At 42.0% G+C, this 24,495-nt stretch overlaps 1 protein-coding gene across 1 annotated transcript in view; it reads right to left on the bottom strand.

The window, feature by feature from the left end:
* Positions 1-24,495, bottom strand: part of LOC110491843 — a 90,329-nt gene that overhangs the window by 285 nt on the left and 65,549 nt on the right. Inside the window, exons 19-27 of the mRNA XM_036945771.1 lie at positions 12,947-13,219; positions 12,431-12,625; positions 11,504-11,777; positions 10,908-11,025; positions 10,366-10,510; positions 1,842-2,055; positions 1,387-1,502; positions 1,101-1,221; positions 725-835 (exon numbers count right to left, since the gene is read on the bottom strand). Coding sequence (XP_036801666.1) covers positions 725-835; positions 1,101-1,221; positions 1,387-1,502; positions 1,842-2,055; positions 10,366-10,510; positions 10,908-11,025; positions 11,504-11,777; positions 12,431-12,625; positions 12,947-13,219 — 1,567 coding nt within the window. The remainder of the gene's footprint in view (positions 1-724; positions 836-1,100; positions 1,222-1,386; positions 1,503-1,841; positions 2,056-10,365; positions 10,511-10,907; positions 11,026-11,503; positions 11,778-12,430; positions 12,626-12,946; positions 13,220-24,495) is intronic.

A 24,495-nucleotide genomic window follows, 5' to 3' on the forward strand; every position in this document is an offset into this window, starting at 1 on the left:
TCTCTAGCTGTTGTAGCGGGACACTGCCACTGACCTGCTTCAACCACAGTGAGGTTTGATATGCAGTAGCTGATGGATCAACCAGGTACAATCAGAGCCTGTCACAACTCTGCAAATAGAAGACTCTAGGTAGAACGACAGGAGAACCAAAGAACTCTCTCTATACATATAGAGATTTTAGTTGTCATAAAAAAATGTCTATGTTGTAATAACTATTAAAGCATGATGTTAGATGGTTCCTCACCCTGGAAGTAGTCTATGGGCCAGGAGAAACTGTAATCCATTGTTGTTTTCTTTAAACAGCCACCACAAGCGATGGGGGAATGTTTTTTAATTTTTTATGGCCAAACCAAATATGGAGTTGATTTGAAGTAACTTCAAGTGATTTGGACATTATTTTTTTGAAACATGCCCCCAGCACTTCCATTGATTGTTAGCTTGTGGTGGATAAGGTTTGTTGAAGTTTGTAATGGATGTTTAAATGAACTGAACCATGGATTAGAGTTTCTCTTGGCCCATGGACTACTTTCAGGGTGAGGAACAAAGTTATCAAGATTTAAAATAGTGAACTACTCCTTTAACAAGAAACAAAATGACCTTTGGTAAAGTTATAGGCTAACCAGAGATTTTAAATAATGCTGACTTCGGTACAACAAAAGAATAAGAATGGCTAATAATAACTAGTCCTCTATACAAAAATACATGGGAACTTGCTCTGTCTCACCTGCGCAATGAGGGCTTGGTCCAGTTGCGCGGCAAAGGTCTCAGACACCCGGGTTCTGATGCGTCTCTTCCTCCATGTCAGCCACGCCCCCTGCTGCAGTCGGTCAGTGTGCTGCAGAGAGGAGTGGTCACACAAACAAAGGAAACTGAATTACAATGCCTTACACACAGGTAGTAATATGCACTATAAAATATGCAGTAAGCATTCATAACAGCTCATGACAACTTTAAATGCATAAATAATAACCATTAAGTTAAGCGAATACATTACAAAACAGATGGCTCATTGAAAAAGTGTCACTGTAACGTAAGGTGAATCCTAATAAGTCCACTTCTAGAAGTGTCCCAACGAGCGGGACAGCACTTTGCTTTCTTACCAGGGTCTTGAGTAGGAGTGCAGCAGCGGTCTGGTCTCTCCAGCTGACCCACAACACCTGGGTGAGTCTCCTCCTAGCTCTTTTCAGCAGCACACCTAAACGCCACCGCCGTAGACACTCCCTTTGGAAGTGAGAGAAGTGTTATCAAAGGTTTGATTATATTGATTTAATAAACATTAATTTACCTTGCTTACACCAACTACTTTTGTATACAGACTAAAAGTAACATTTGTCTCCGTTCAGATACATATACATACATATACATACAGCCAGCCATGAGACGTACCTCAGTCTAGCCTCCAACTGATTCTTCCTTTCAATGCGTCTGATGCCAATTCTGTTCACCCAACAGGCAAAGTACTTCTGTGAGAGGTGTAGAGATCGTCTTTTATGCAACTGGACCTGATGCAGGTGAAAGACAAATAGGACATTACCTACTTACCTGCTACACATCATAAGGGGGTGACAGCAGGTCTGAAATAGGACTATTGATATTATATGCATCTCTGTGCAGTAGCTAACCATGCAACGACAGAAGGGCTCAATCACTGGTGGCTGGTGTCACTTTAATTTAGAGGACAAGCTCATAGGAATGGCTGGAATAGAATGAATGAAACCTTATCAAACACATGGTATACTGTCCTTCATCAGCTTCCTCTGGACTTAACCCAATAATGACTGGTCTAATGAAAGAATCCAAATCACGTTATCAACTCCATTATGATTCTTCCCAAAGGATACCTCTTGGTGCCAGGTGTGGAGTGATGATCTCAGCAGACGACTCCTCTGCCTGGATTTTGTTCTCTGGACCAGGTCACTTAAGAGATTATGGGACACGGTGCGCCTCCTCCAGACACTGAAAGCTGATTGGGTCTGGTGGGTGCGTAGCCGTGACTCCGCCGTCTGAAAAGTTGACAGGCTCTCCGTCACTACCCTTCGCCAGATCCGAAAAGACCTATACGGGACAAAAAAAGACAGCAACGAGATTACCAATTGGGAAGTAAAGGTCTTGACATGCCCACAATCAAAGAATCAAGGGGCAAGCAATGTGATGTATTACAACTTCAACTGTAATGGGGCTAAAAAGTTACAGATGACATGCACTGTATGTGAAGCCTACCTGATGAGAATGATATTTGGCCACTTGGAGGACAATGGAAGCAGATTCAATAAATACTTAAAGAGGGGACTAGCGTGGTTCGAAATGTTATAGAAATCTGTCAGTCTGTGATGTGGCACGCAACCATTGCTTGATACATGCAACATCTGAGCAGGGGAAAGCGAACTCTGAAATCTGATACCACTTGAAGCTGGGATGTCCCGCCTACACTACCATTCAGCATCCTGGCTGAATGCTACATCACAGCCACTGACAAAGCACACGCCTTCAAACCATTTGGGCTTTCACACTAAATTGTTTTGGAGCTGCTTTCCCCCTTAGTTCGGTTCGTTTGGACTGGTGTGAACACTATCCGCATTAGGGAGCGCACTAAACAATGCACCACGGTTCAATGAAAATGGTGTGAACACAGCCCCGACCAAACAGAGGAAAATAACCAGAGGTATGCAGTAGGCCTATTATTGGTTGTTTGACTGCGAGCATTTGATTAAATGCAGGCAGTAGTCTACCATAACATTATCTCTGAAACATGCAGTGAGTAGCAGCGCATTTATTAGCACATCTGATGCAGATTAGGTGAGTTGGGTGCTATAACTCAGAGGTGTGGGCACGCGTCACATGACTTGGACTCAAGTCGGACTCCAGCCACAAATTTGATAGAAAATAACTTTAGACTTGACTTGGACCCTCGGGACTCGACTTTGACTTTGAGACTGACTTGAAATTCTGGCCCGGTTTTGTCACTCATTTTGTGGCACAGAGTCTCCATGGATTACTCTCCATGCAGCATACCTTTGGTTATTCGATCTGGTCACTAACATAGGCCTATGGTATAGCACCAATTTATTAAAAAATAGAAGTCTAATCTGTGCTTCAGAACCAAAAAATTGTGCATCTTCACTGTTGACCAATAACCAGTCATCAGCATTGTCGCGCAAAGGAGATAAGTGACCAGAAAACACATGCATCCATAGCAGATTGCAAAACTGTATTGAAACCATCTTTGCTAGAACATATTTGGCAAATCCTGATTCTTGCTTACAAACAAAAACTCAAACAGGGAGTAGCTCAATACGGAAGTTGTCCGATAAAGCAGATGCTAGGCTACATGACTGTTTCGCTAGCACAGACTGAAATATGTTCCGGGATTCATCTGATAACTTTGAGGAGTTTATTACATCAGTCATCGGCTTCATTAATAAGTGCATTGACTACCTCGTCCAATGGCGGCATTGTGCATGGTGATCTTAGGCTTGTGTGCGGCTGCTCGGGCATGGAGACCCATTTCATGAAGCTCCCGACGAACAGTTATTTTGCTGACGTTGCTTCCAGAGGCAGTTTGGAACTCGGTAGTGAGTGTTGCAACTGAGGACATATGATTTTTACTCGCTACGCTATGGAGATTTCATGGTTGTGTGCTCGATTTTATACACTTGTCAGCAACAGGTTTGACTGAAATGGCCAAATCCACTCATTTGAATGGGTGTCCACCTATTTTTGTGTATATATAGTGCATGTGAGAATGCTGTAGTGCAGTTATTCCCAAACTGGGGTATGCGCAATGCCATTGGGGGTACACCAAAGAAAAAAGTGATTCACATTCAAAAAAATAATAATTCTTCATCACATTTACAAACAGTCCATTTATATTTTCCAATGGGGCTGGCTGAGGTTTTTGTCTCGCTTGAGTGGCCTTGTTTCACTGCCAAAAATACAATTAAACCATCTAGTGTTTCAAGTTAAATAACTACACAATGTCAAATACAGGTAGCCAAATAATTAACATCGAATCCCATTAACAGTTACTCTCTGGCAGGAATTCCACTAACGGTCTGTATGTAGCCAAACAAACCTGCTGCTCATTCCGTTTGCTCGAAAATGAATAAATGGTTCAAAAAAGTAAGGCCCGTGTCCATAGAGACACATACCAGCTTCTACCAGCAGTACTACACCTGCACCTGTCGACGACACACAAGTTGTTCTGCTTCCACGAGCACATCCAATGCTAGCATCAGTAATACTACATTTGTTGTTAGCCCAGCTAACATGGGCACAGACAGTTGTGAATTTGATGCAACCGAAGAGCTGCTGCCCCATTACCTGGGAAAGCACTGAACAACAGGCAGGGGCATTGGACCATCGAACAGACGCAAAAATGATGAGAACTACATTGATTTGGGGCTCAGTTATATTGGGAGTAGTGCCTTTCCTCAGCCACAGCATGTTATATGTACAAAAGTACTATCTCACAACTCGATGAAACCTTCACTCTTGCGGAGACATTTAGAAACTAACATGCCCGTTTGAAAAATAAAGCGCAGGAGTTTTTTGAGCTTGAATTAAGACGACTTTTGAGAGGCACATGTAGGACATGTATAAAAGCAACAGATACCATTAATAAGAAGGGGCTAGAAGCGTCTTATGGTGAGCTACCGAGTAGCTAGGACAGACAAGCCCCATACTATTGTGGAAGACTTAATTCTTCCTGCTGCCGGGGATATTGATGGGACAATGCTGGGGGAAAATGCCAAAAAACACTTTCACAACGCATCAGTGACATGGCAGGAGATGTTTTGAAACAATTACTGCTTCGCATACAAGCCAGTGAATTATCTGCGTTACAGCTGGTTGAGTCAACAGACATGGTGGTCCTGGCACAGTTCCTGGTATATGTCCGTTATGTTTATGGGGGGGTCAATTAAGAAAGACATCCTCTTCTGCAAACCACTGGAAACCAGGACAACAGGAGAGGATCTTTTTAAAGTACTGGATAGCTTTGTGACATCAAATGGACTTTGGTGGTCAAGATGCGTTGGTATCTGTACTGATGGCGCAAAAGCCATGACAGGGAGACATAGTGGAGTGGTAACACGCGTGCAAGCAGTTGCTCCCAACACCACGTGGGTACACTGCAGCATCTACCGAGATGCTCTTGCTGTCAAGGGAATGCCTGACAGCTTGAAAGATGTTTTGGACACTACAGTGAAAATGGTTAACTTTGTTAAAGCAAGGCCCCTGAACTCTCGTGTATTTTCTGCAGTGATATGTAACGCTTTTACAACATACGCTGGTTAAAAGTATTGATATGTTTTTTTTTCAATTGAGAGCCAAGCTTAAAGTTTTCTTTACTGTCCATAATTTTCACTTGTCGGACGAGTTTCTCACACGACTGGCCTATCTCGGTGATGTTTTTTCTCGCTTGAAGGATCTGAGTCTAGGATTACAGGGACTCTCTGTGCAGGACAAAATTGAGACTATGATTAAGAAGTTGGAGCTCTTTTCTGTCTGCATTAACAAGGACAACACACAGGTCTTTCCATCCTTGTATTATTATTTTGTGTGCAAATGAACTCAAACTTACGGACAATGTCAAATGTGATATAGCGAAGCAGGTACTTTCCCAAAACGGACGACAACTGGAAAAGTTATCCCTTTCATGCCTTGCCTCCAGTCCACTTACCAATATCTGAACAAGAGAGCCTCATCGAAATTACAACAAGGGGTTCTGTGAAAATGTCATTTAATCAGAAGCCACTGCCAGGTTTCTAGATTGGGCTGAGCTCAGAGTATCCTGCCTTGGCAAATCGCACTGTTAAGACACTGATGCCCTTTGCAACCACGTACCTATGTGAGAGTGGATTCTTGGCCCTCACTAGCATGAAAACTAAATACAGGCACAGACTGTGTGTGGAAAATTATTTAAGACAGACTCTCTCCAATACAACCCAACATTGCAGAGTTATGTGCATCCTTTCAAGCACACCCTTCTCATTAACCAGGGATGAGTTAATCAAAATTTTCGATAAACAAATAAAGTTTTATATGTATGATGGCTAAATAAAGAGCAAAATGATTGATTATTATTATTATTTGTGTCCTATAAGAGCTCTGTCACTTCCCTCGAGCCGGGTTGTGAGGACAACTCACACTCATTCTTATGTTTAATAAATGTAATAAGTGTGTATGTGTGGCAGGCTTACAATGATTGCGCTGACCCTGGTGCTAGAGGGGGTACGCAGCTGGAGGTTGAATGTTTGAAGGACTATAAAAAGTTTGGGAACCACTGCTGTAGTGTGTGAGAATACTGTTCATTGACTGGTTCCTCTCTAGGTTTCTTCCTAGGTTTTGGCCTTTCTAGGGAGTTTTTCCTAGCCACCGTGCTTCTTCACCTGCATTGCTTGCTGTTTGGGGTTTTAGGCTGGGTTTCTGTACAGCACTTTGAGATATCAGCTGATGTACGAAGGGCTATATAAAATAAATTTGATTGATTGATTGACTACAGTTCAACATTCAACACCATAGTGCCCTCCAAGCTTATCGCTAAGCTCAGGAACCTCGGACTGTACACCTCTCTCTGCAACTGGATCCTGGACTTCCTGACGGGCAGCCCCTAGGTGGTGAGGGTAGGCAACAACTCATCTGCCTCGCTGACCTTCAACACGGGGGCACCTCAGAGGTGTGTGCATAGTCCCCTCCTGTACTCACTGTTCACGCACGACTCCAACACTATCATTAAATTTGCTGACGACACAATGGTGGTTGGACTGATCACTGACAATGATGAAACACAGGGCCTAAAATGTACTTTTTTAGTCCACCAGCCACTATGGCAGATAGATGTAAAAATCTACCATCTACTCAGATTTTTTACCATAAATTACACCAAAAAAACAGATGAGCATGCTTTGTAATGTTTCTAAAACAATATATGTATTACTAGTAAGAAGTAATGTGGTATATTGTTTGATTCTATTTTTTGTGACCTGAATATTTTTTTAACCAAAATAACACAGATGAGACAAATGTTCACCTGCCCCTTTAATAAATCTTCTTGTGACTCCCAAACCCGCATGCGGGAGTGTAATCATCGCCTGAAAAGAATTAGCATAACGTAACGGACATAAATATCCCTAGAAAATATTCCTATTCATGAAAATCACAAATGATATATTGAGACACAGCTTAGCCTTTTGTTAATCACCCTGTCATCTCAGATTTTCAAAATATGCTTTACAGCCAAAGCTAGACAAGCATTTGTGTAAGTTTATCGATAGCCTAGCATAGCATTATGCCTTGCTAGCAGCAGGCAACCTTGTCACAAATCAGAAAAACAATCAAATTAAATAGTTTACCATTGATGAACTTCGGATGTTTTCACTCACGAGACACCCAGGTAGATAGCCAAAGTTAATTTTTTCCCAAAATATTATTTTTGTAGGCGAAATAGCTCCGTTTGTTCTTCACGTTTGGCTGAGAAATCGCCCGGAAATTGCAGTCACAAAAACTGCGAAAAATATTCCATTCCATATTCGTTGATGGCACACTCACAGCTCAATAGGCACTCATTGGAACGCAGCGCTTTCAAAACCTGGGGCACTTCCGGATTGGATTTTTCTCAGGCTTTCGCCTGCAACATCAGTACTGTTATACTCACAGACAATATCTTTACAGTTTTGGAAACGTTAGATTGTTTTCTATCCAAAGCTGTCAATTATATGCATATTCTAGCATCTTGTCGTGACAAAATATCCCGTTTAAAACGGGAACTTTTTTTTCCAAAAATGAAAATACTGCCCCCTAATACCAACAGGTTTTAAGTGTGGAACGTTACCGTGGTAACGTGAATCGAGTCATGTTTGTGCCTGTGAGATTGAGTCTGACTTGTAGAATCGTTGTCTTCTCTTCCCTAGCAGTTTAAACTCAAAAATTGATAAAGCTTTGAGAACAAAACAATGTAAATAGACAAGAAACACATGGACAAAGTCCCACTTTTGTAGACTTTAATTTCAAGTAAATTAGACCAACTTTTATGCCTGTGCGCAGCGCTTCTAAAAATGAATCTTTCACTCAGCTCTTCATGTGCGCACAGCACCAAGCCAGGCAGAGGTGGGATAGGTCATAGGATTTGTAGTTATTTTACTTTGTGTGATTAATTTACCAGCTATGAAACAAAATGACAGAAATACTTTGAAAACAGCTACTGAAGCATTTATTTTACTATAAATGTGATAATACTTTACTATTTTTATTCACAAATGCGAGTGAAATGCTCGCACTGTGGAGCCCTGACCACCCGCCAACATGGCTGGTGAAATAGACATTATCCGCCAATGCTAAAATCTACCCACATTTGGCAGATGTTCATTTTAGGCACTGATGAGACCGACTATAGGGAGGAGGTCAGTGACCTGGCAGTGTGGTGCCAGGACAACAACCTCTCCCTCAACGACAGGAGACTTTAATTTAAAGTAAGCTGATCGTGGACTACAGGAAACGGAAGGCCGAGCACGCCCCCATCCACATGAACGGGGCTGTAGTGGAGCGGGTGGAGAGCTTCAAGTTCCTTGGTGTCCACATCACTAAGGAATTATCATGAGAGCATCTTGACTGGCTGCATCACTGCTTGGCATCCGATACATTTTAGTCATTTAGTAGACGCTCTAAACTTGTTCTGAACCCACTGCCCGCAAATCGTCATTACATTTCTTGGGAGTATGCAGAATTACTAGTTATTGTTTATGGCCCTCGTGATAAATAATTACTTTTGGGATTACATTTCAAATTCTATTTTAGTTGGAATTTTCCACATTTTTTGGCATACAAAGTGGGATTGAAATGGATTTATTTGTGATTTTTCTGTCCTTGATCTACACAAAATATCCCATAATGTCAAAGTGATAAAATGTTAACAAATTAAATAACTAAAACAGTTAGTATTCACCCCTTTGATTTTGGGTAACCTAAATTAGTTCAGGGGTACAATTTGGCTTAACAAATCACATATTAAGTTACATGGACTCATTCTGTGTGAAATAATAGAGGTTAACATTATTTTTTTTAATGACTATCCCTTCCTCTGTCCACCATACATACATCTGTAAGGTCCCTAAGTCAAGTACTGAATTTCAAGCACAGATTTTACTACAAAGACCAGGGAGCTTTTCAAATCAGACATTGAATATATCTTTAAGCATGGTCAAGTTAATAATTATGCTGTGGGTGATGTATCAAACCACCCAGACACAACAAAGATACAGTCATCCTGAACTGAGCTGCAGGACAGGAAAGAAACTTCTCAGGGATGTCACCATGAGGCCATTGGTGATTTAAAAAACAACTACAGAGTTCAACAGCTGTGAAGGGAGAAAACTGATGATGGATCAACAACATTGTTGTTACTCCACAATAATGACCTAAATGACGGAGTGAAAAGAATACAAATACACAAGCAGAAAATATCCCAAAACATGGCAAATTAATAAACTTTTGGGCCTAATTCCAAAGCACTATGTTTGGGGCAAATCCAACATAACATCTCTGAGTACCTGCCTCCTTACTTTCAAGCATGGTGGTGGCTATATCATGGTATGAGTATGCTTAACCTCGGCAAAGACGGGAGTTTTTCAGGATAAAAAGAAACGGGATGGAGTTAAACACAGGCAAAATCTTAGAGGAAAACCTGCTTCAGTCTGCTTTACACCAGAATCTGGGAGAGGAATTAACCTTTCAGCAGGACAAAAACCTATGACCAAATCTACACTGGAGTTGCTTACCAAGAAGACAGTGAATGTTCCTGAGTGACCAAGTTACAGTTTTGACTTAAATCTGCTTGAAAATCTATGGCAAGACTTGAAAATTGCAGTCTAGCCATGACCCCAACACCTTGACAGAGCTTGAAGAATTTTGCAAATACTAAATGGGCAAATATTGCGCAATCCAGGTGTGTAAAGCTATTACATTTACATTTGAGTCATTTGGCAAACGCACTTATCCAGAGCGACTTACAAGAGCAATTAGGGTTAAATACCTTGCTCAAGGGCACATCAGCAAATGTTTCACCTAATCAACTCAGGGATTCAAACCAGCGACCTTTCGATTACTGGCCCAACACTTAACCACTAGGCTACCTGCCTGAAACTTACCCAAGAAAACTCACAGCTGTAATCTGCCAAAGGTGTTTCTAACCTGTATTGACTCGGGGGTGAATACTTGTTATATTTTTCATTAATTGTAATGTTTTTATATTTTGAATTTCTTCTACTTTGACATTACAGAATATTTTGTGTAATTCATTGACAAAAAAATCAAAATGTAATTAAATCCCCAAAATCCAAGTGGGGTGAATACTTAAAACCAACAGCCTACCTGCGCATTAGGTGAGCCCGTCCCAGCCGTGAGGCCTCTTGGTGGCGATGGTGGACTCTGAGCCACAGTTGGAAGGCTCTGGTCACTCTGCGGCCCTCCAGCCACAGCCACACTGCCTCCTCCATCTGCCTCTGGCATCTAGACTCTGACCAACACAAACAGGCCGTGTGTGGGTGGGGACCTGGGAGCACTTCAGCACAAAATGGCTGCCATACTTCCCCCATGTGAATGCGACACATTGAAATATGGCAGCATTTCTCCATCCATTCCTTGGTTACACAACCGGATGTGGACCTTTTTATTTCAGCCCTGCATTAGCACACCCAAACCCCTAACTAATTCATCAACAACCAAGCTGATTCCCTTGAATCAGGTTTGCTAGTGAAGGTTAGAACAAAAATGTACACACCCTGGGGAACATCAGGAATGGATTGAGAAACGCTGAAATATGGAACCTTATAGCCACTTGGCTCTCAAACAAAGGCAACATCACATATTAAACAGTCCCTCTGTTCAACGTGTTAGAGAATGATAATCATCACCTTTAGTCCACTTCCACCAGCATAGCAGAACTTCACGTGCCCCTCTCCTCTCTCTCTGTACACACAGTATAGTGACTGCTCTGGATGTGCGCGTCCTCTCCCTCCAGTAATCAAAACACTAAAACAAACACACAGTGGCTACTTACTGATGGGAAAGCACAATACAGATTGAATGAGTCTTGTTAGGTTGACACCAAAGTCATTTTGATTTTGATTCACAAAGATGTCACCTTCCTTTAGTTCCTGCTAAATATGTGAATATGACTCTGTCCAGAAACAACCTCTGCCCCTGCCTATCCAGTGAGAAGTTGTGTGAAATTTAAAGAATTTGATTAGGATTAGAAATATATAATAATAATATATAATATAGTACTGTAAATTCTTTCCTAGCTCCTTTTTCTTGGATTGGCTTGGTGTGGCTGGTTGTTTTCGCCCATAGAAATAGAATGCAAATCATTGATATTGAATTATTTGACAATTATCTAATTCTATGTTTTTTCAGCAGTCCTCTCAAATGTGCATGTGCAGAAAGGGTTAAACCCTTAGGGTTGTGTCTAGATGGGACCTGTGTGTAATAAAGAAAAGGGATGCTGCACCTGACGTTTTGTCCCTCTGTTGAAGTGTTTGAGCGCTATGCACCCTCTAGTGGCCGTTCTCCAGTGGTTCATGGTGACAGCAGTGAGTTTGAAGTGTATGTGTTTCAGTCTCTGCTCCAGGACCTTCAGTCTGTTTCGAGCCTGCTCCAGCTCACTCCTCCAGTGGGTAAAACACAGGGCCACCAGCCTCCTGGCTCTGCCAAGATGGAACCTGGCACCTTTGTGCTTACGTGCTAGTGCAGGGCCGGTGTAGGCTTGCCAGCTCTGGAAAACCCTGCATGGGAGAGAGAGAAGTAAAAAGAGGTGAGAATAATTCTGAATGCTACACAGAATTACTTGTCCAATCCACTCAAACGTTATTGGAGGAATGTCCCTTTGTGATACACAGTACATGGAAATCTGAGAAAAATCAAGTAGCAAACTGGTACTGCAATGCATGGCACACTGCTTTGTTATTGTAGGGGAAAATCATTTATTTTCATATTCAAGGACGAATGATTAGTTACATTTTCTCTCTCACACACACACACACATTGCCTGGCTACCCAAACCCTTGCTCCGGCCAAACGCCACGCCCACGGACTTTAGTTTAGTCTCCGCAATGAGTCTGAAACTGAGTACCTACCTGACGATTTCTAGAACGCAGACACATTCTAACCATTCTGATTGGTCCCAGAAACCGATGGGTTGGGCCAGAGCCAGAACGCACGTGGGTATAGCGTCATTGGCTTTGATACTCTGATTGGTTAGAGATAATCCAATCGCTGATAACTTTGTTTTGCACAACAACCCTCATTTTGACGTCAATACAAACGACTTCAACAACGGCTTTCTCAGACTGAAATATGTAGCGAACATAGAGCAGTGGAAGAATTCAGTTTGAGTCGTAAGGCAGCGCAGCACACACACATTTCCCCATCATCACACCTCTTGCACAGAGTCTGGTTGTGGAATACCAAACTGGTCAGTGAGGACTGATGGGCTGTGATCCAGTAGTAGAACCTCTCTGCGACGTCTCTCCTCTGTCTCTGCTGAAGGAGCTCCGTCGCCCTCTCCTGGTCATCCACGCTCTGCTTGGCGCGCCGCGCCCACTCCCTGCTCAGCACCCTCGCCCGCTGGCACCTAGGGAGCACGCACATGGACGTCAGTATGATTATATGACGTGAAACAGCCAATCGTGAAAGCGTATTTAACACTATGTAGTCAACCTTTTTTTGTTTAGAGCTTCGTATTGGTTGATTCTGATACTTTTCAAGTGGGAAACTCGCACCTCGTGCTTCCAAGTCGGAATATGAAAGGTGCGCTAACAGCTCAAACTGAGTCTTCCTGCTACAAATGAGTATGTTGGATGTTCAAATTGTATTATACAGTGTATGGTACATTAGTTATCTTCTGCACCTTAAAACATCATTTATTTGTCTACTTATTTGATATACTTAATACCTGTCTCTCCGTCTGTGCAGCGCCCATCTCCACCGGGTGAAGGAATACCAGGTCAGACAGGTGACGCGGTGGCTGGCTGCCTTGCTTTCGAGTGCCCTCTGTCTCCAGTGGCGTGCTGCTGCCCTGGCTAAGCTCTGCTGGTAGAGGAAACGCTCCTTCCAGGAAGTAAAAGCCGCAAGCAGTGTTCTTCTGTGCCTCTGCGTCTTCATGGCTATGATGGCACTCTGCTCTCTGGCGCTGCGTTGGGCTTGGGTGTGCCATCGCTGCAGTAGTCTGAGTAGAAGACCGAAACAACCAGAAAATGTAAGGCATTGACGTTTTTCCACAAGAAAAAGGAAATAACACTCAAATAAAGTAGAGATGAATGACATCACAGTGGCCCTAGATGTGCCATCTAGACCCCAGTACCCCATGAAATAAAACCATATATAGATTCTACAGACCCTACCGAGTACTTCTAATGCCACTTTCACCTTGGCACAAAGACTTGTTTGCTCTAGAAACCAATATGTAATTTAAATACAATGTATTGCATTGGGGCCAATGGAATGGGCCAGCAACACTCCGTATTCCTCAGTCCCCATGAAATGACACCAGATATACATGCAGTGGCCAGTTTATTAGGTACACCCATCTGCAACGCCTCAGTTAAGAGGCTCGAAATTACACTCAAATTGTGAAAATTATGATAACGCGGTCTCCGCATTTTTCCATTTACCAACACCCTCACAATCATTTTTTAAATTCAGATTTTTCGGGGGGTGCTGCATCACCCTCAGCACCCCTACTTCCCACGGCTATGGAAACCACTAAAGGATATCACCATGAGGCCAATAGTAATGTCATAACTCTCCTGTGAAGATCTGAAGGATCAGGTTCCACTGTTGCTCTACAGCACCCTCTCTCTCCTGCAGAGGGAGAGGGGGCCGCTTTATGGAGGTCGTAAAATACGCTGCCTCAATGCTCTGTAGTGTTCAAGATTGGAATGTAACTGTGGAACACAGAGAGACACTTGGACATTAAAAGGTTGAATAATTGAGCAGTATTTAATTTACATCTAAATGTTGTGAAACGTATATGATTAAATATGAAACTATTTGTGAAAAGATGTAATGTGATGTTAACCTTCTATATGAGAAAATTGTGTTCCCTATGAAACAAACTAAAGACCAATTATTCAGGCTGCAGCTGTTTAAGTACTTTAGTCTGGTAAACACAACAGGTCGAATGACCGAATAGTACGCCTGACGTATCCATTACAACAGACACTGTCCAGAGCCCGCTGAGAAAACTACAACCACGAAAGTCCTTGGGACTTCTGGGGAACGCAACCAGAGACTCTATCCAGCAGATGGACCGGTGATCACAGAGAGGGACAACAAAGGCATACAATGATAAATATGTCAATTGCAATTGATTTTCGAATGAGTGGTTGTTCATGCTAAAAGTATTAGCATTTCATGAGTGTAGCCATCAACTGTATTACAGTAAATCCACTCGGAGTTTCCCACTCTTGAGCTGTCCCCAAACCTTTCCTTTGTCTACCAAGCCGTCATATCGGCTTAGTCCACTAGGGACTTTTCAGTGCATCATGTCAGTAACTAATGTATGACCTAATTCTGTGTGTGTTTATGTCATTCTGTGATTGATTAAGTTAGTTAGCCTAGTGGTTAGAGTGTTGGGCTAGTAACCGAAAGGTTGCAAGTTCAAATCCCCGAGCTGACAAGGTACAAATCTGTCGTTCTGCCCCTGAACAGGCAGTTAACCCACTAGGCTGTCATTGAAAATAAGAATTTTTTCTTAACTGACTTGCCTAGTTAAATAAAAATAAAATGATCTATGCAGAGGTTTGTGCAGATATCCAAGTGTTTGCAACATTCAGAATATGACTGATGAGGTAATAATACATTAATAAGTGACTAATTGATAAGCTATGAAAATATCTGAAAAGTTAATTCGGGAATAAGAGACTTGAACTCTCTAGGGTAGGGGGCAGCATTTGGAATTTTGGATGAAAAGCATACCCAAATTAAACAGCTTTCTACTCAGAAGATAGGATATACATATAATTAGTACATTTGGATAGAAAACACTCTAAAGTTTCCAAAACAGTTAAAATAGTGTATGTTAGTATAACAGAACTGATTTGGCAGGCAAAAACCTGAGAAAAATCCATTCAGGAAGTAGGAATTGTTTTTGTAGTTTTCTATTACAGAATCCATTGATTTAGGACTCAAATTGCAGTTCCTATGCCTTCCACTAGATGTCAACAGTCTTTAGAAATTGTTTCAGGCTTGTATTCTGAAAAATGAGGGAGAAAGAGCAGTCTGAATGAGTGGACCCTGCCGTGTCACAGAGCTTTTTCATACGTGTGACCAGAGAGAGTGCCTTTCTTGTTTACCTTTTATATTGACAACGTTATTGTCCGGGTGAAATATTGTAGATTATTTAGGCTAAAAACAACCTGAGGATTGAATATAAACATCGTTTGACATGTTTCTATGAACTTAAGGATACAATTTTTTTTTTGTCTGCCTGTTGTGACTGCTTTTGAGCCTGTGGATTACTGAAGAAAATGAGCAAACAAAACTGAGGTTTTCGGATATAAAGAGAGACTTTATCGAACAAAAGGAACATTTATTGAATAAATGAATGTCTTCTGAGTGCCACCATATGAAGATCATCAAAGGTAAGGGATTAATTTTATCTCTATTTCTGACTTGTGTAACTCTTCTACTTGGCTAGTTACTGTTTGTAATGATTTGTCTGCTGGGCTATGTTCTCAAATAATCGTAGATATGCTTTCGCCGTAAAGCATTTTTGAAATCTGACACAGTGGTTGGATTCACAAGAAGTTCATCTTTAAACCAATGTAAAATAGTTGTATCTTTTCTGAATTTTTATAATGAGTATTTCTGTATTTGAATTTGGCGCTCTGCAATCTCACTGGATGTTGGCCAGGTGGGACGCTAGCGTCCCACATACCCTAGAGAGGTTAAACATTTTCCCGTGGTGCCCCGACTTCCTAGTTAAAGTTACATGATTAGTTGAATAGCGTAATTAAATTACACATATAGAATTGATTTGATAATATACAGTCTTTGCATTTAATGACAGCAAACGCTATGACAGTGACTTTAAAACAGTTAGAGTTCAATGGTTTTGATAGGAGAAAACTGACAATGGATCAACAACATTATAGTAAATCAACAATACTATCCTACATGACAGAGTGAAAAGAAGGAAGCCTGTACAAAATATTCCAAAACATGCATCCTGTTTGCAATAAGGCACTAAAGTAAAACAGAAAAAACTTTGGCAAAGAAATTCACTTTACGTTCCAAATACAAAGCTTTAAGTTTGGGGAAAATCAAATACAACACATTACTGAGTACCATTCTTCATATTTTCAAGCATTATGGTGGCTGCATCATGTTATGGATATGCTTGTCATTGGCAAAGAACTAGGGAGTTTTTTAGAATAAAAATAAACAGAATAGAGTTGAACACAAGCAAAATCAGAGGAAAACCTGGTTCAGTTCGCTTTTTAACAGACACTGGGAGACAAAATCACCTTTCAGCAGGATAACAACCTAAAACACAAGGCCAAATATACACTGGAGTTGCTTACCAAGACAACATTGAATGTTCCTGAGTGGCCTAGTTTTGACTCAAATTGGTTTGAAAATCTATGGTAAGACTTGAAAACGGCTGTCTAGCAATGATCAACAACCAATGTCGAACAAGCCCAGTAATACAGCGCCACTCAGCAGGAAGCGGTCTGGGGCCAACTTGACAGAGCCTGAAGAATCGTTTTAAGAATAATATAATCCAGGTGTGTACAATCCAGTTGTGTAAAGCTCTTAGAGACTTACCCAGAAAGACTCACAGCTGTAATTGCTGCCAACAGTGATTCTATGTATTGACTCAGGGGTGTAAATACTTATGTAAATTAGATATTTTTGTATTTCATTTTTTATAAATTTGCAAAAATGTCTAAAAACATGTTTTCACTTTATCATTACGGGGTATTGTGTGTAGATAGGTGAGACATATATTTAATATATTTTGAATTGAGGCTGTAACAACAAAATGTGGAATAAGTCCAGGGGTATGAATACTTTCTGCAGGCACTAATTCTCTAACACGATTGGCTGAAACAATAGCCAACAGAATAGCAGTCTTGACTGTGAGCTCACATAGCTCAGGTGAAGACAGGAACTCAAATGGTGGGCTCATAGGTGATTGTAGGACTTACAACAACTTCAGTATGCTTGGTTTTCCAAAGTTTGCCATTCGCTTGTGAGAGGAAGTCCGCTCAAAGACGGACTTCCCATGTTTGGGAGGTTGTCAGCTGTACAAGGTCTGAAAACCAGTGATGCTGTGGCCAATGTGGAGCAACAAGTAGAACTGACAGCTCTCAGGACTGATCCTCCTCAAGACCTGAGGGAGCAAAGTAATTGTTGAAAACGCATACAGAAGACCCCTTGGCCAGCTGAAAGGGCATCGACATCAATGAGTTGAGTCTTGCGATGCGAACAGATCGGCGATGGCCCTTCCGAATCGCGGAAGGGCATATTGGCTATATGCCTTGTCTACCAATATTGTTTTTCTCAGACCATATTATATTTCAAAACTTGAGCTTTGATAACAAAATAGATCAGTTGGTGTAGCACTTGTGAGGCACAGCTGAGCATAAAATGAAATGATTTGCAAATAATTTGCTTTTAACTGATGGTCATGGTGCATAAAAAAAGTGTAATAGTGTTGAATAAAAGTGATGACACTGCTGAATTAAAAACTTAGACATTAACTCACTCAAAAACAGCAGCTCTTTGCTGTATTCTTTTTGAGTCTCTCTCTGGTCAAGATTTTAAAAGTTATGAAATCTCACATAGGCTAGTATCAAACTTTGTGGAAACGGTAGGCCCGGTGATTTGAGCTATCCGATTGGCGCAGTAGGCACACTCGATTTAGCCACAGGTCTCCATGTCTGCCGGGTGAGTGGAGTTAGTTTTGTCAGACAAATTAAAATGGTTAAAAATGGGAACATTTTGCTTACCCGGTGCTCAGGGATTCTGAATCAAGTGCACCTACCGCCAACATGAAGTGCTTGCACTTATAAAAAACAATAAGTCTTTATCATTGGCTTTTCTACAGAAATGTTTGGTGATCAACTAAGAATGCTATGAGGAACGCGATTTACCAGTTGGTGACCACTGGTCTAAGTAGTTCAGGACTCCATCTCCTGCTTGGCGAGGGGCTTGTGCTGCTAATTTGAAGGGGTGTCCACATACTTTTGTATATATAGTGTAATTCTCTCAGACTAGGTGAGTTTTATCAATATATTAGCCTCAATTTACTTTAAAACATTTTTTAATGCTAATTAGCAACAGAGAAGACCTTAGTAAGACTACAAATTCCAACAGGAAGCTCCTGCACGTCATCTCTAGCCAACACTGTCAGCTACCGTTCACCAGCGCGATCAGAGACCTTCTGTGCCCAATCCATGATGAATCCATGTGCTCTCTTGAAATGAAGTGTTGAACTTCTTACATCTCCTTTCTCTGTCTTATCTAGCCACTGGCTACACTTTATCTAGCTAGTTAGCAGAGCAGTAGATTAAAAAAATATTTTTGTTTTACTTTTGAGCATCTTAGCAATACAATGCCTTCTATACAGCTGTCAAGAGTCACTTAATCAATTATATAATCATTAACCAGACTACCCCGGATACCAGACTTAGATGTGGTATAACTTAGTTCTAAAATCAAAAAATCTATTGACATTCAGAATTGACTGAGACATCCAGCCTGTATTGTAGTTCATGACCAGAGACAAATCTTCAAAAGGCACTGTATTTATTTATTCTGAGTGGTTCACATTCTTGATTTGTAGGATCCTTCCCACTATATGATCGATATGTGAAGTGATAAAATCCCAAGTTATCAATTAATAGTTTATGTAAAAAAGTGCACTTGTCCTCGTGAAAATGACAGTTTATTATATATTCTACAGCTGTAATGTCATCAATCAAATCAACCTTGATTTATATAGCACATTTCAGGAAGTTATATGGCAGGCAACAGTTGGACAGCACACCATGAGGAGAGGGAGGTTTACGGCCAGCAATTACGGAGTAGTGGTTAGGGCCAATCGCGTTACTCCATCGCTGCTAAAAAGGGTCTTCAGATCAGTCGTTGGATGGGGTGTTGTCTGTAAAGTGGGACACATAACGAAGAGGAGGGCACCAAGGCATTCAAAATGGCTACAATGATGGATGTTCAGGAGTAAGGGCTTTGGGTCATGGGGTCTGGGTACATTCAGGGCACAACACATCAGCTGTCTGTGACCAGGAGATAAAAAAAACTTTCCAAGCCAAACCATTTCATAACCACTACACACAGCCAACATCGTCGTCACCATATTAGCTAACGTCAAGACAACATAGCTGTTAGAAACTAACGCTTTAGTAAACCCACTACAATCATACAGTGCACTGTACAGTTAGCAAGCAGTTTAGCAGTTACACCGGGGTGCCCAGGTGGCAATATATTAATAAAACTAAAAGCTTATATTGACTTAGAAGAGTTCCAGTTTGGAAAACCATAGCCAGCTAGGTAACATAGCATCCATCTCCGTTTGAGCCGGTTGTTTGAGTAGGCTAGCTAGCTGCATTGGCTAGCTATGTAAGTGAAAGAAAAAAATGAAATATAGCTAGCTAGCTCTCTTTTGCTTCTCCTTAATTTTTAAAGAAATGTATTTGTTCAAAACTGTTCAACTATTGTCTTTCTCCCTCTGAGTCAACTACTCACCATGTTATGTACTGCAGTACTAATTAGCTGTAGCTTATGCTTTCAATACTAGATTCATTCTCTGATCCTTTGATTGGGTGGACAACATGTCAGTTCATTCTGCAAGAGCTCTGATAGGTGTGAGGATGTCCTGCGGAAGTTGTCATTACTGTGTAAGTCTATGGAAGGGGGTGAAAACCACAAGATTCCTACGTTTTGGATTGAAGTCAATGTACCCAGAGGAGGACGGAAACTAACTGGTTCTAACCTACAGCGTGCTGTTGAGGCTACCGTAGACCTTCATTGCAAAACAGTCTGTTTTCGTCAAGTATTTGGTGAAGTGAATATATTTAGCATAGATGATCTAAAAAGGACAACTTTTTTAATGTTTCACTATTTTATTTTTATGAAATTCAGTGAGGAGGATGGTCCTACCCTTCCTCCTCTGAGGAGCCTCCACTGACTCAAGTTTTGCTCAAAGCAGCCAACTAAAGTAATGCCGTTAATGTAAGTTCAATCACAAAGGCTTGGTCTGAGTGCATCTCTTCAGTTTCATTCAGTATCACAACACAATTCACATTGCATTTTATCATGGGCACAGTGGGAATTTATATCATGGGCACAGTGGGAATTTATATATGTGATGTTTCAACTATGTCTTACCCCCAGAGTGAGAGATTAAGAGAGAGAGTACATAATTTCCAACAGATCTCCTTGCTGAGAGTGGCGTTGATCATGCACTGCTTCTCGTGGGATGAGCCTGATGTTCAGCATGTCACGCCTCATGTCTAAAACATGGGGAAAAGTGGACGTCGTCAATCAATAGTATCACCATCTTTATCTGGACAGAAAACGCATTGTTTATCATAACACAAACACACCTTGGACAATGTGACAAGTGGTCCCTCAACTCCCAACCTTAAGTCATGAGAACCATATGTAACAGGGTTGAATTAGACATCCTTAGTTGTATGAGTTTTGTCATAATTAAGTAGACACTGTACATAACATAACCTATGTGTGTGTGTAGTTGTGGAGCCACCTGCTGTATTGTTTGTGTAACTGCATCTCTGTGAATATGTGCGCATGAACACGCAGGATCCAGGTAAAGAGCTGTTAAACTTTGATGGAGATGTCATGATGGATTTGAAGTTGCTCTGAACTTTACACATTGTGTAGTGTGTATGTCTGCAGAATAAACTGTGAAAGAGAAAAACACTGTGTCCTTTGTCGATGAGCCATATGATAGCCGTTACACTGGTGCCTTGACCCGTCAGATCCTCAAAATCAGCCTGAAGCGAAGGGGAAGTGAAGATCAAGTGTGCTCTTCTGGTCAGATGTTTGGTTTCATGGTCATAGGACTACTGTTATGTCATTTCAGTGTTGAGGGTTTTTCCTGTTTTTATTTTCTCTTACATTCTCTCTTTTACATTTTTATTCTACATTTAATTTGTTTAATCTAAAAGTGGTGTCATGGCTCACAAATGTACAACTGATAGTAAAATAGTTTACGATTATACTACTCCTATTGCAGAGGGGTGTTTGGTTTGGCGAGCATACAGGTATCAATGCGATGTCCAGTGGGTTTCATGGTCAGGGAGTGGGGACATATCAGTCATTAGCTGATAGGAGCGTGGGGCAAGGTCAGAGCCCAGGTTGTTCACCTATGAGTCCGTTTTTGAGGGGACGTTCACACACGTCCACACCCAGTAGCGATACAGATGCCATACCACACCTTACTGACATGGTGAGCCAGTTAGGTGACTCCAAAGTAGCCAGATTGATGTCAGCAGGAGCCATAGATACGAGTGGTGAGCTCCACAGTACACCACAAAGAGAAACGTCAGCATCTGATTCAGTAAGACAGGAAGTTGCACGTGACAGTCCATGTCAAGTCTGAGAAAGAACCCAGAGTGTTCAGGGGTGACAGCTCTGACAAGTACACAATTCAAGAGTGGGTTGATATGTCAACAGACTATTTGAAAAGGCAAAGATGTGATGTGCCTGATCAAGCGGAAGAGATCATGAGCAGGTTGATGGGAAAAGCTAGGGATGCAGTGAAGATAGACTTGTGGGGTGAGGAGTCGTTGGATGTCAAACAGAACCCAGATCTAATCTATCATATCCTCCTGCAGTATTTTAGTGACACGTCATCATGTCTCCCGCTTGAAGATTTCTACTCTACCAAGCCCAAACTGAGGGAGGACTCGGTAGACAACTGGACCAGGCTCAACAAAGCAGCAGATTTAGCCAATGAGGGTTTACGCAGGCAAGGTGGGAGGATGGAAAACATAAGTCAACAAGTAGCCTGCATGTTTGTGAAACATTGCCCTGATCCTGAGCTCTCCTGCAGATTCAACTGCAAAGCACTTCCTGAGTAGAATTCCAGAGATGTTCAGGTGAGGATCGATGAGTACCAGAGGGAGCAGAGAGCCTTAATGAAACAAAGCAGCGTTACACAGCTGAAGAGTTATGCCACTGCTCTGCACGACAAGGTCCCAGTGTCACATAACCAAGCTAACGATGAAAAATGTTATGCCTCACACTCTTTTGCTCCTGTTCCGAGGGAGGCAGTACAAGTCAAGATGAAGATACTCCCAACGCTAAAGCTCTATAGATGGCAACCAAAGACTCTAGTGACATGACTGGAGATGTTGTGTACCAGAACACACATGTGATAAGAAGACGCGACAGCCTATTTTACACGCCTGTGATTGTTGGTAACAAAGTGACTCTAGGTGCTATGCTTGACAGTGGGTCAATGGTGTGCACAATGAGTGAGATGGCAGAGCTGAAGTTTATAGATGCTGGTGTAGTTGATGTGAAAAGCCAGTTTAACTCAGATGTTGTGCTTGTTGGCTGTGGAGGATGCCGTGTGAGGCCTAAGTCTACATTCAACATAAACATGGAAGTCTATTGTTCTAACCTTGGTAGTAGAAGGTCAACCTGATGAATTAATACTGGGAACCAACGCGATCAAGCACATCCTCGTGAATCAAAACAATGTGACTATTATTGGAAAGCAGTCTCGGCCCCTTGCAGCACAGATGACACGGAATCTGAGCAGTTTCTCGCCATGTTAGCTGGAATGAAACGCTGGAGAGGCGACGACATCCCTGACAAGACAGGAACAGTGAGATGTAACACAGCCATTTGCCTTGACCCTAGTCACGAGTATCTGGTTTGGGGTAAGCTACCAAAAACCACTGTTGTGTATCCTGGCAGTACGGTGATGACAGAATCCACTACATCTCGCTCAGCACCACGGGGGATCATGGTGGCAAGGATTGTTACGCCTCTGTGGGGAGACAGATGGGTCCCACTGAAGCATGATCAACACGTCTGGCCGTCCTGTGTGGCGGCCAGACATACCAATGCATGAAGATGACAGGAAGTATTCCGCTTTCACAACACCTATTGGCTCTTTGAATACAACCGTCTACCTCTGGGTCTCTGTAACAACCCTGAAAGCTTCATGCGCATGATGGCCAGTATCTTCGGAGATCAGAACTTCATGAGTTTGCTGTGTTACTTGGATGATCTGTTGGTCTTTGGCCCAGACGAGAAGACAGCCTTGGAATGCTTGGAGATGGTCTTTAGCAGGCATCGTAGTCAGAACATGAAGTTGGCCCCAAAGAAGAGCTTCTTCCTCAGGAAGTCTGTCAAGTTCCTTGGTCACATAATTGATGTAAAAGGTGTGTCTATAGACCCTAGTAAAGTCGACAGCATCTCTAACATGAGCAGTGCTGATCTGATGGAATTTGATGGTGTGACTCAGAAACAGATAAGGTTGTTCCTTGACATGGTAAACTACTACCAACACTTTGTGCCAGGTTTCTCCGCAATAGCCAGACTTCTTCTCGTTGTTGACTGGATCAAAGAGAAAACCCAAGGGTCGTCAGAAAATAAAGCCCTCACAGCGTCGAAAATTGAACGTTGCTGACTGGACACCCAAACATGAGCAGGCCTTCGAAAAGTTGAAGATATCTCTAGTAGACACGGTGGTGTTGGCACACCCTGATGTCTCCCGTGCCGGGTCCTCAGAAGATGGTTGCTGATGCTCGAGTGCCCTTTGTCAAAGGTGTTTGCCACAGACTGCTATGTGAGCCCTACGAAAACCTCATTAACAACGTTCAAGCAGTGTCAAACGCTTCAGTCCAAGATGCCTTCAGATGGTCCAGTGATCTCAAAGGCAGCCCCAACTGTGTAAGCTCACAGAGAACTTCCACACCTGTCAACATGTGTTCTCAGTCCTTGGCAGCGGATGAGGTGTCACATGACAAACGGGAAACAGGAGCTAGAACACGTGCATAATTTACTTCAACTGATACCTTCCTGGTCAAGACACCTTACCTGCCTACTCTGAGGAGCTTCATGATGAGCAACTCAATGACAGGACCCTGTCTCGTGTGCTATTCTATGTGGAGAGACAACGCAGGCCTTCTAGAAGAGAAAGAGCAAGAGAAACAGTTACAGTCATCAGACACTTGAAGAGTTGGGAGAAGCTTGTTGTCAGTAATGACATACTGTACAGAGTCTCACAAGATATCAAAGACGAGCAGTTCCAGTACGTAGTTCTTGGGTCTCTCAAAGCAGAAGTCCTGAAGGGCGTTCATGATCACGCGGGTCATAAGGGTCAGTTCAGAAGCCTTAGCTTAGCTAGACAGAGATAATTTTGGCTGCACCTTGACAGAGATGTTTGGGATTATGTCCATGGTTGGGGCCTGGGGGCAGGGCTCCACTGGAAAGTATCAC

Source organism: Oncorhynchus mykiss, chromosome 16 (genome assembly GCF_013265735.2).
Source record: "Oncorhynchus mykiss isolate Arlee chromosome 16, USDA_OmykA_1.1, whole genome shotgun sequence".
Lineage (NCBI taxonomy): Eukaryota > Metazoa > Chordata > Actinopteri > Salmoniformes > Salmonidae > Oncorhynchus > Oncorhynchus mykiss.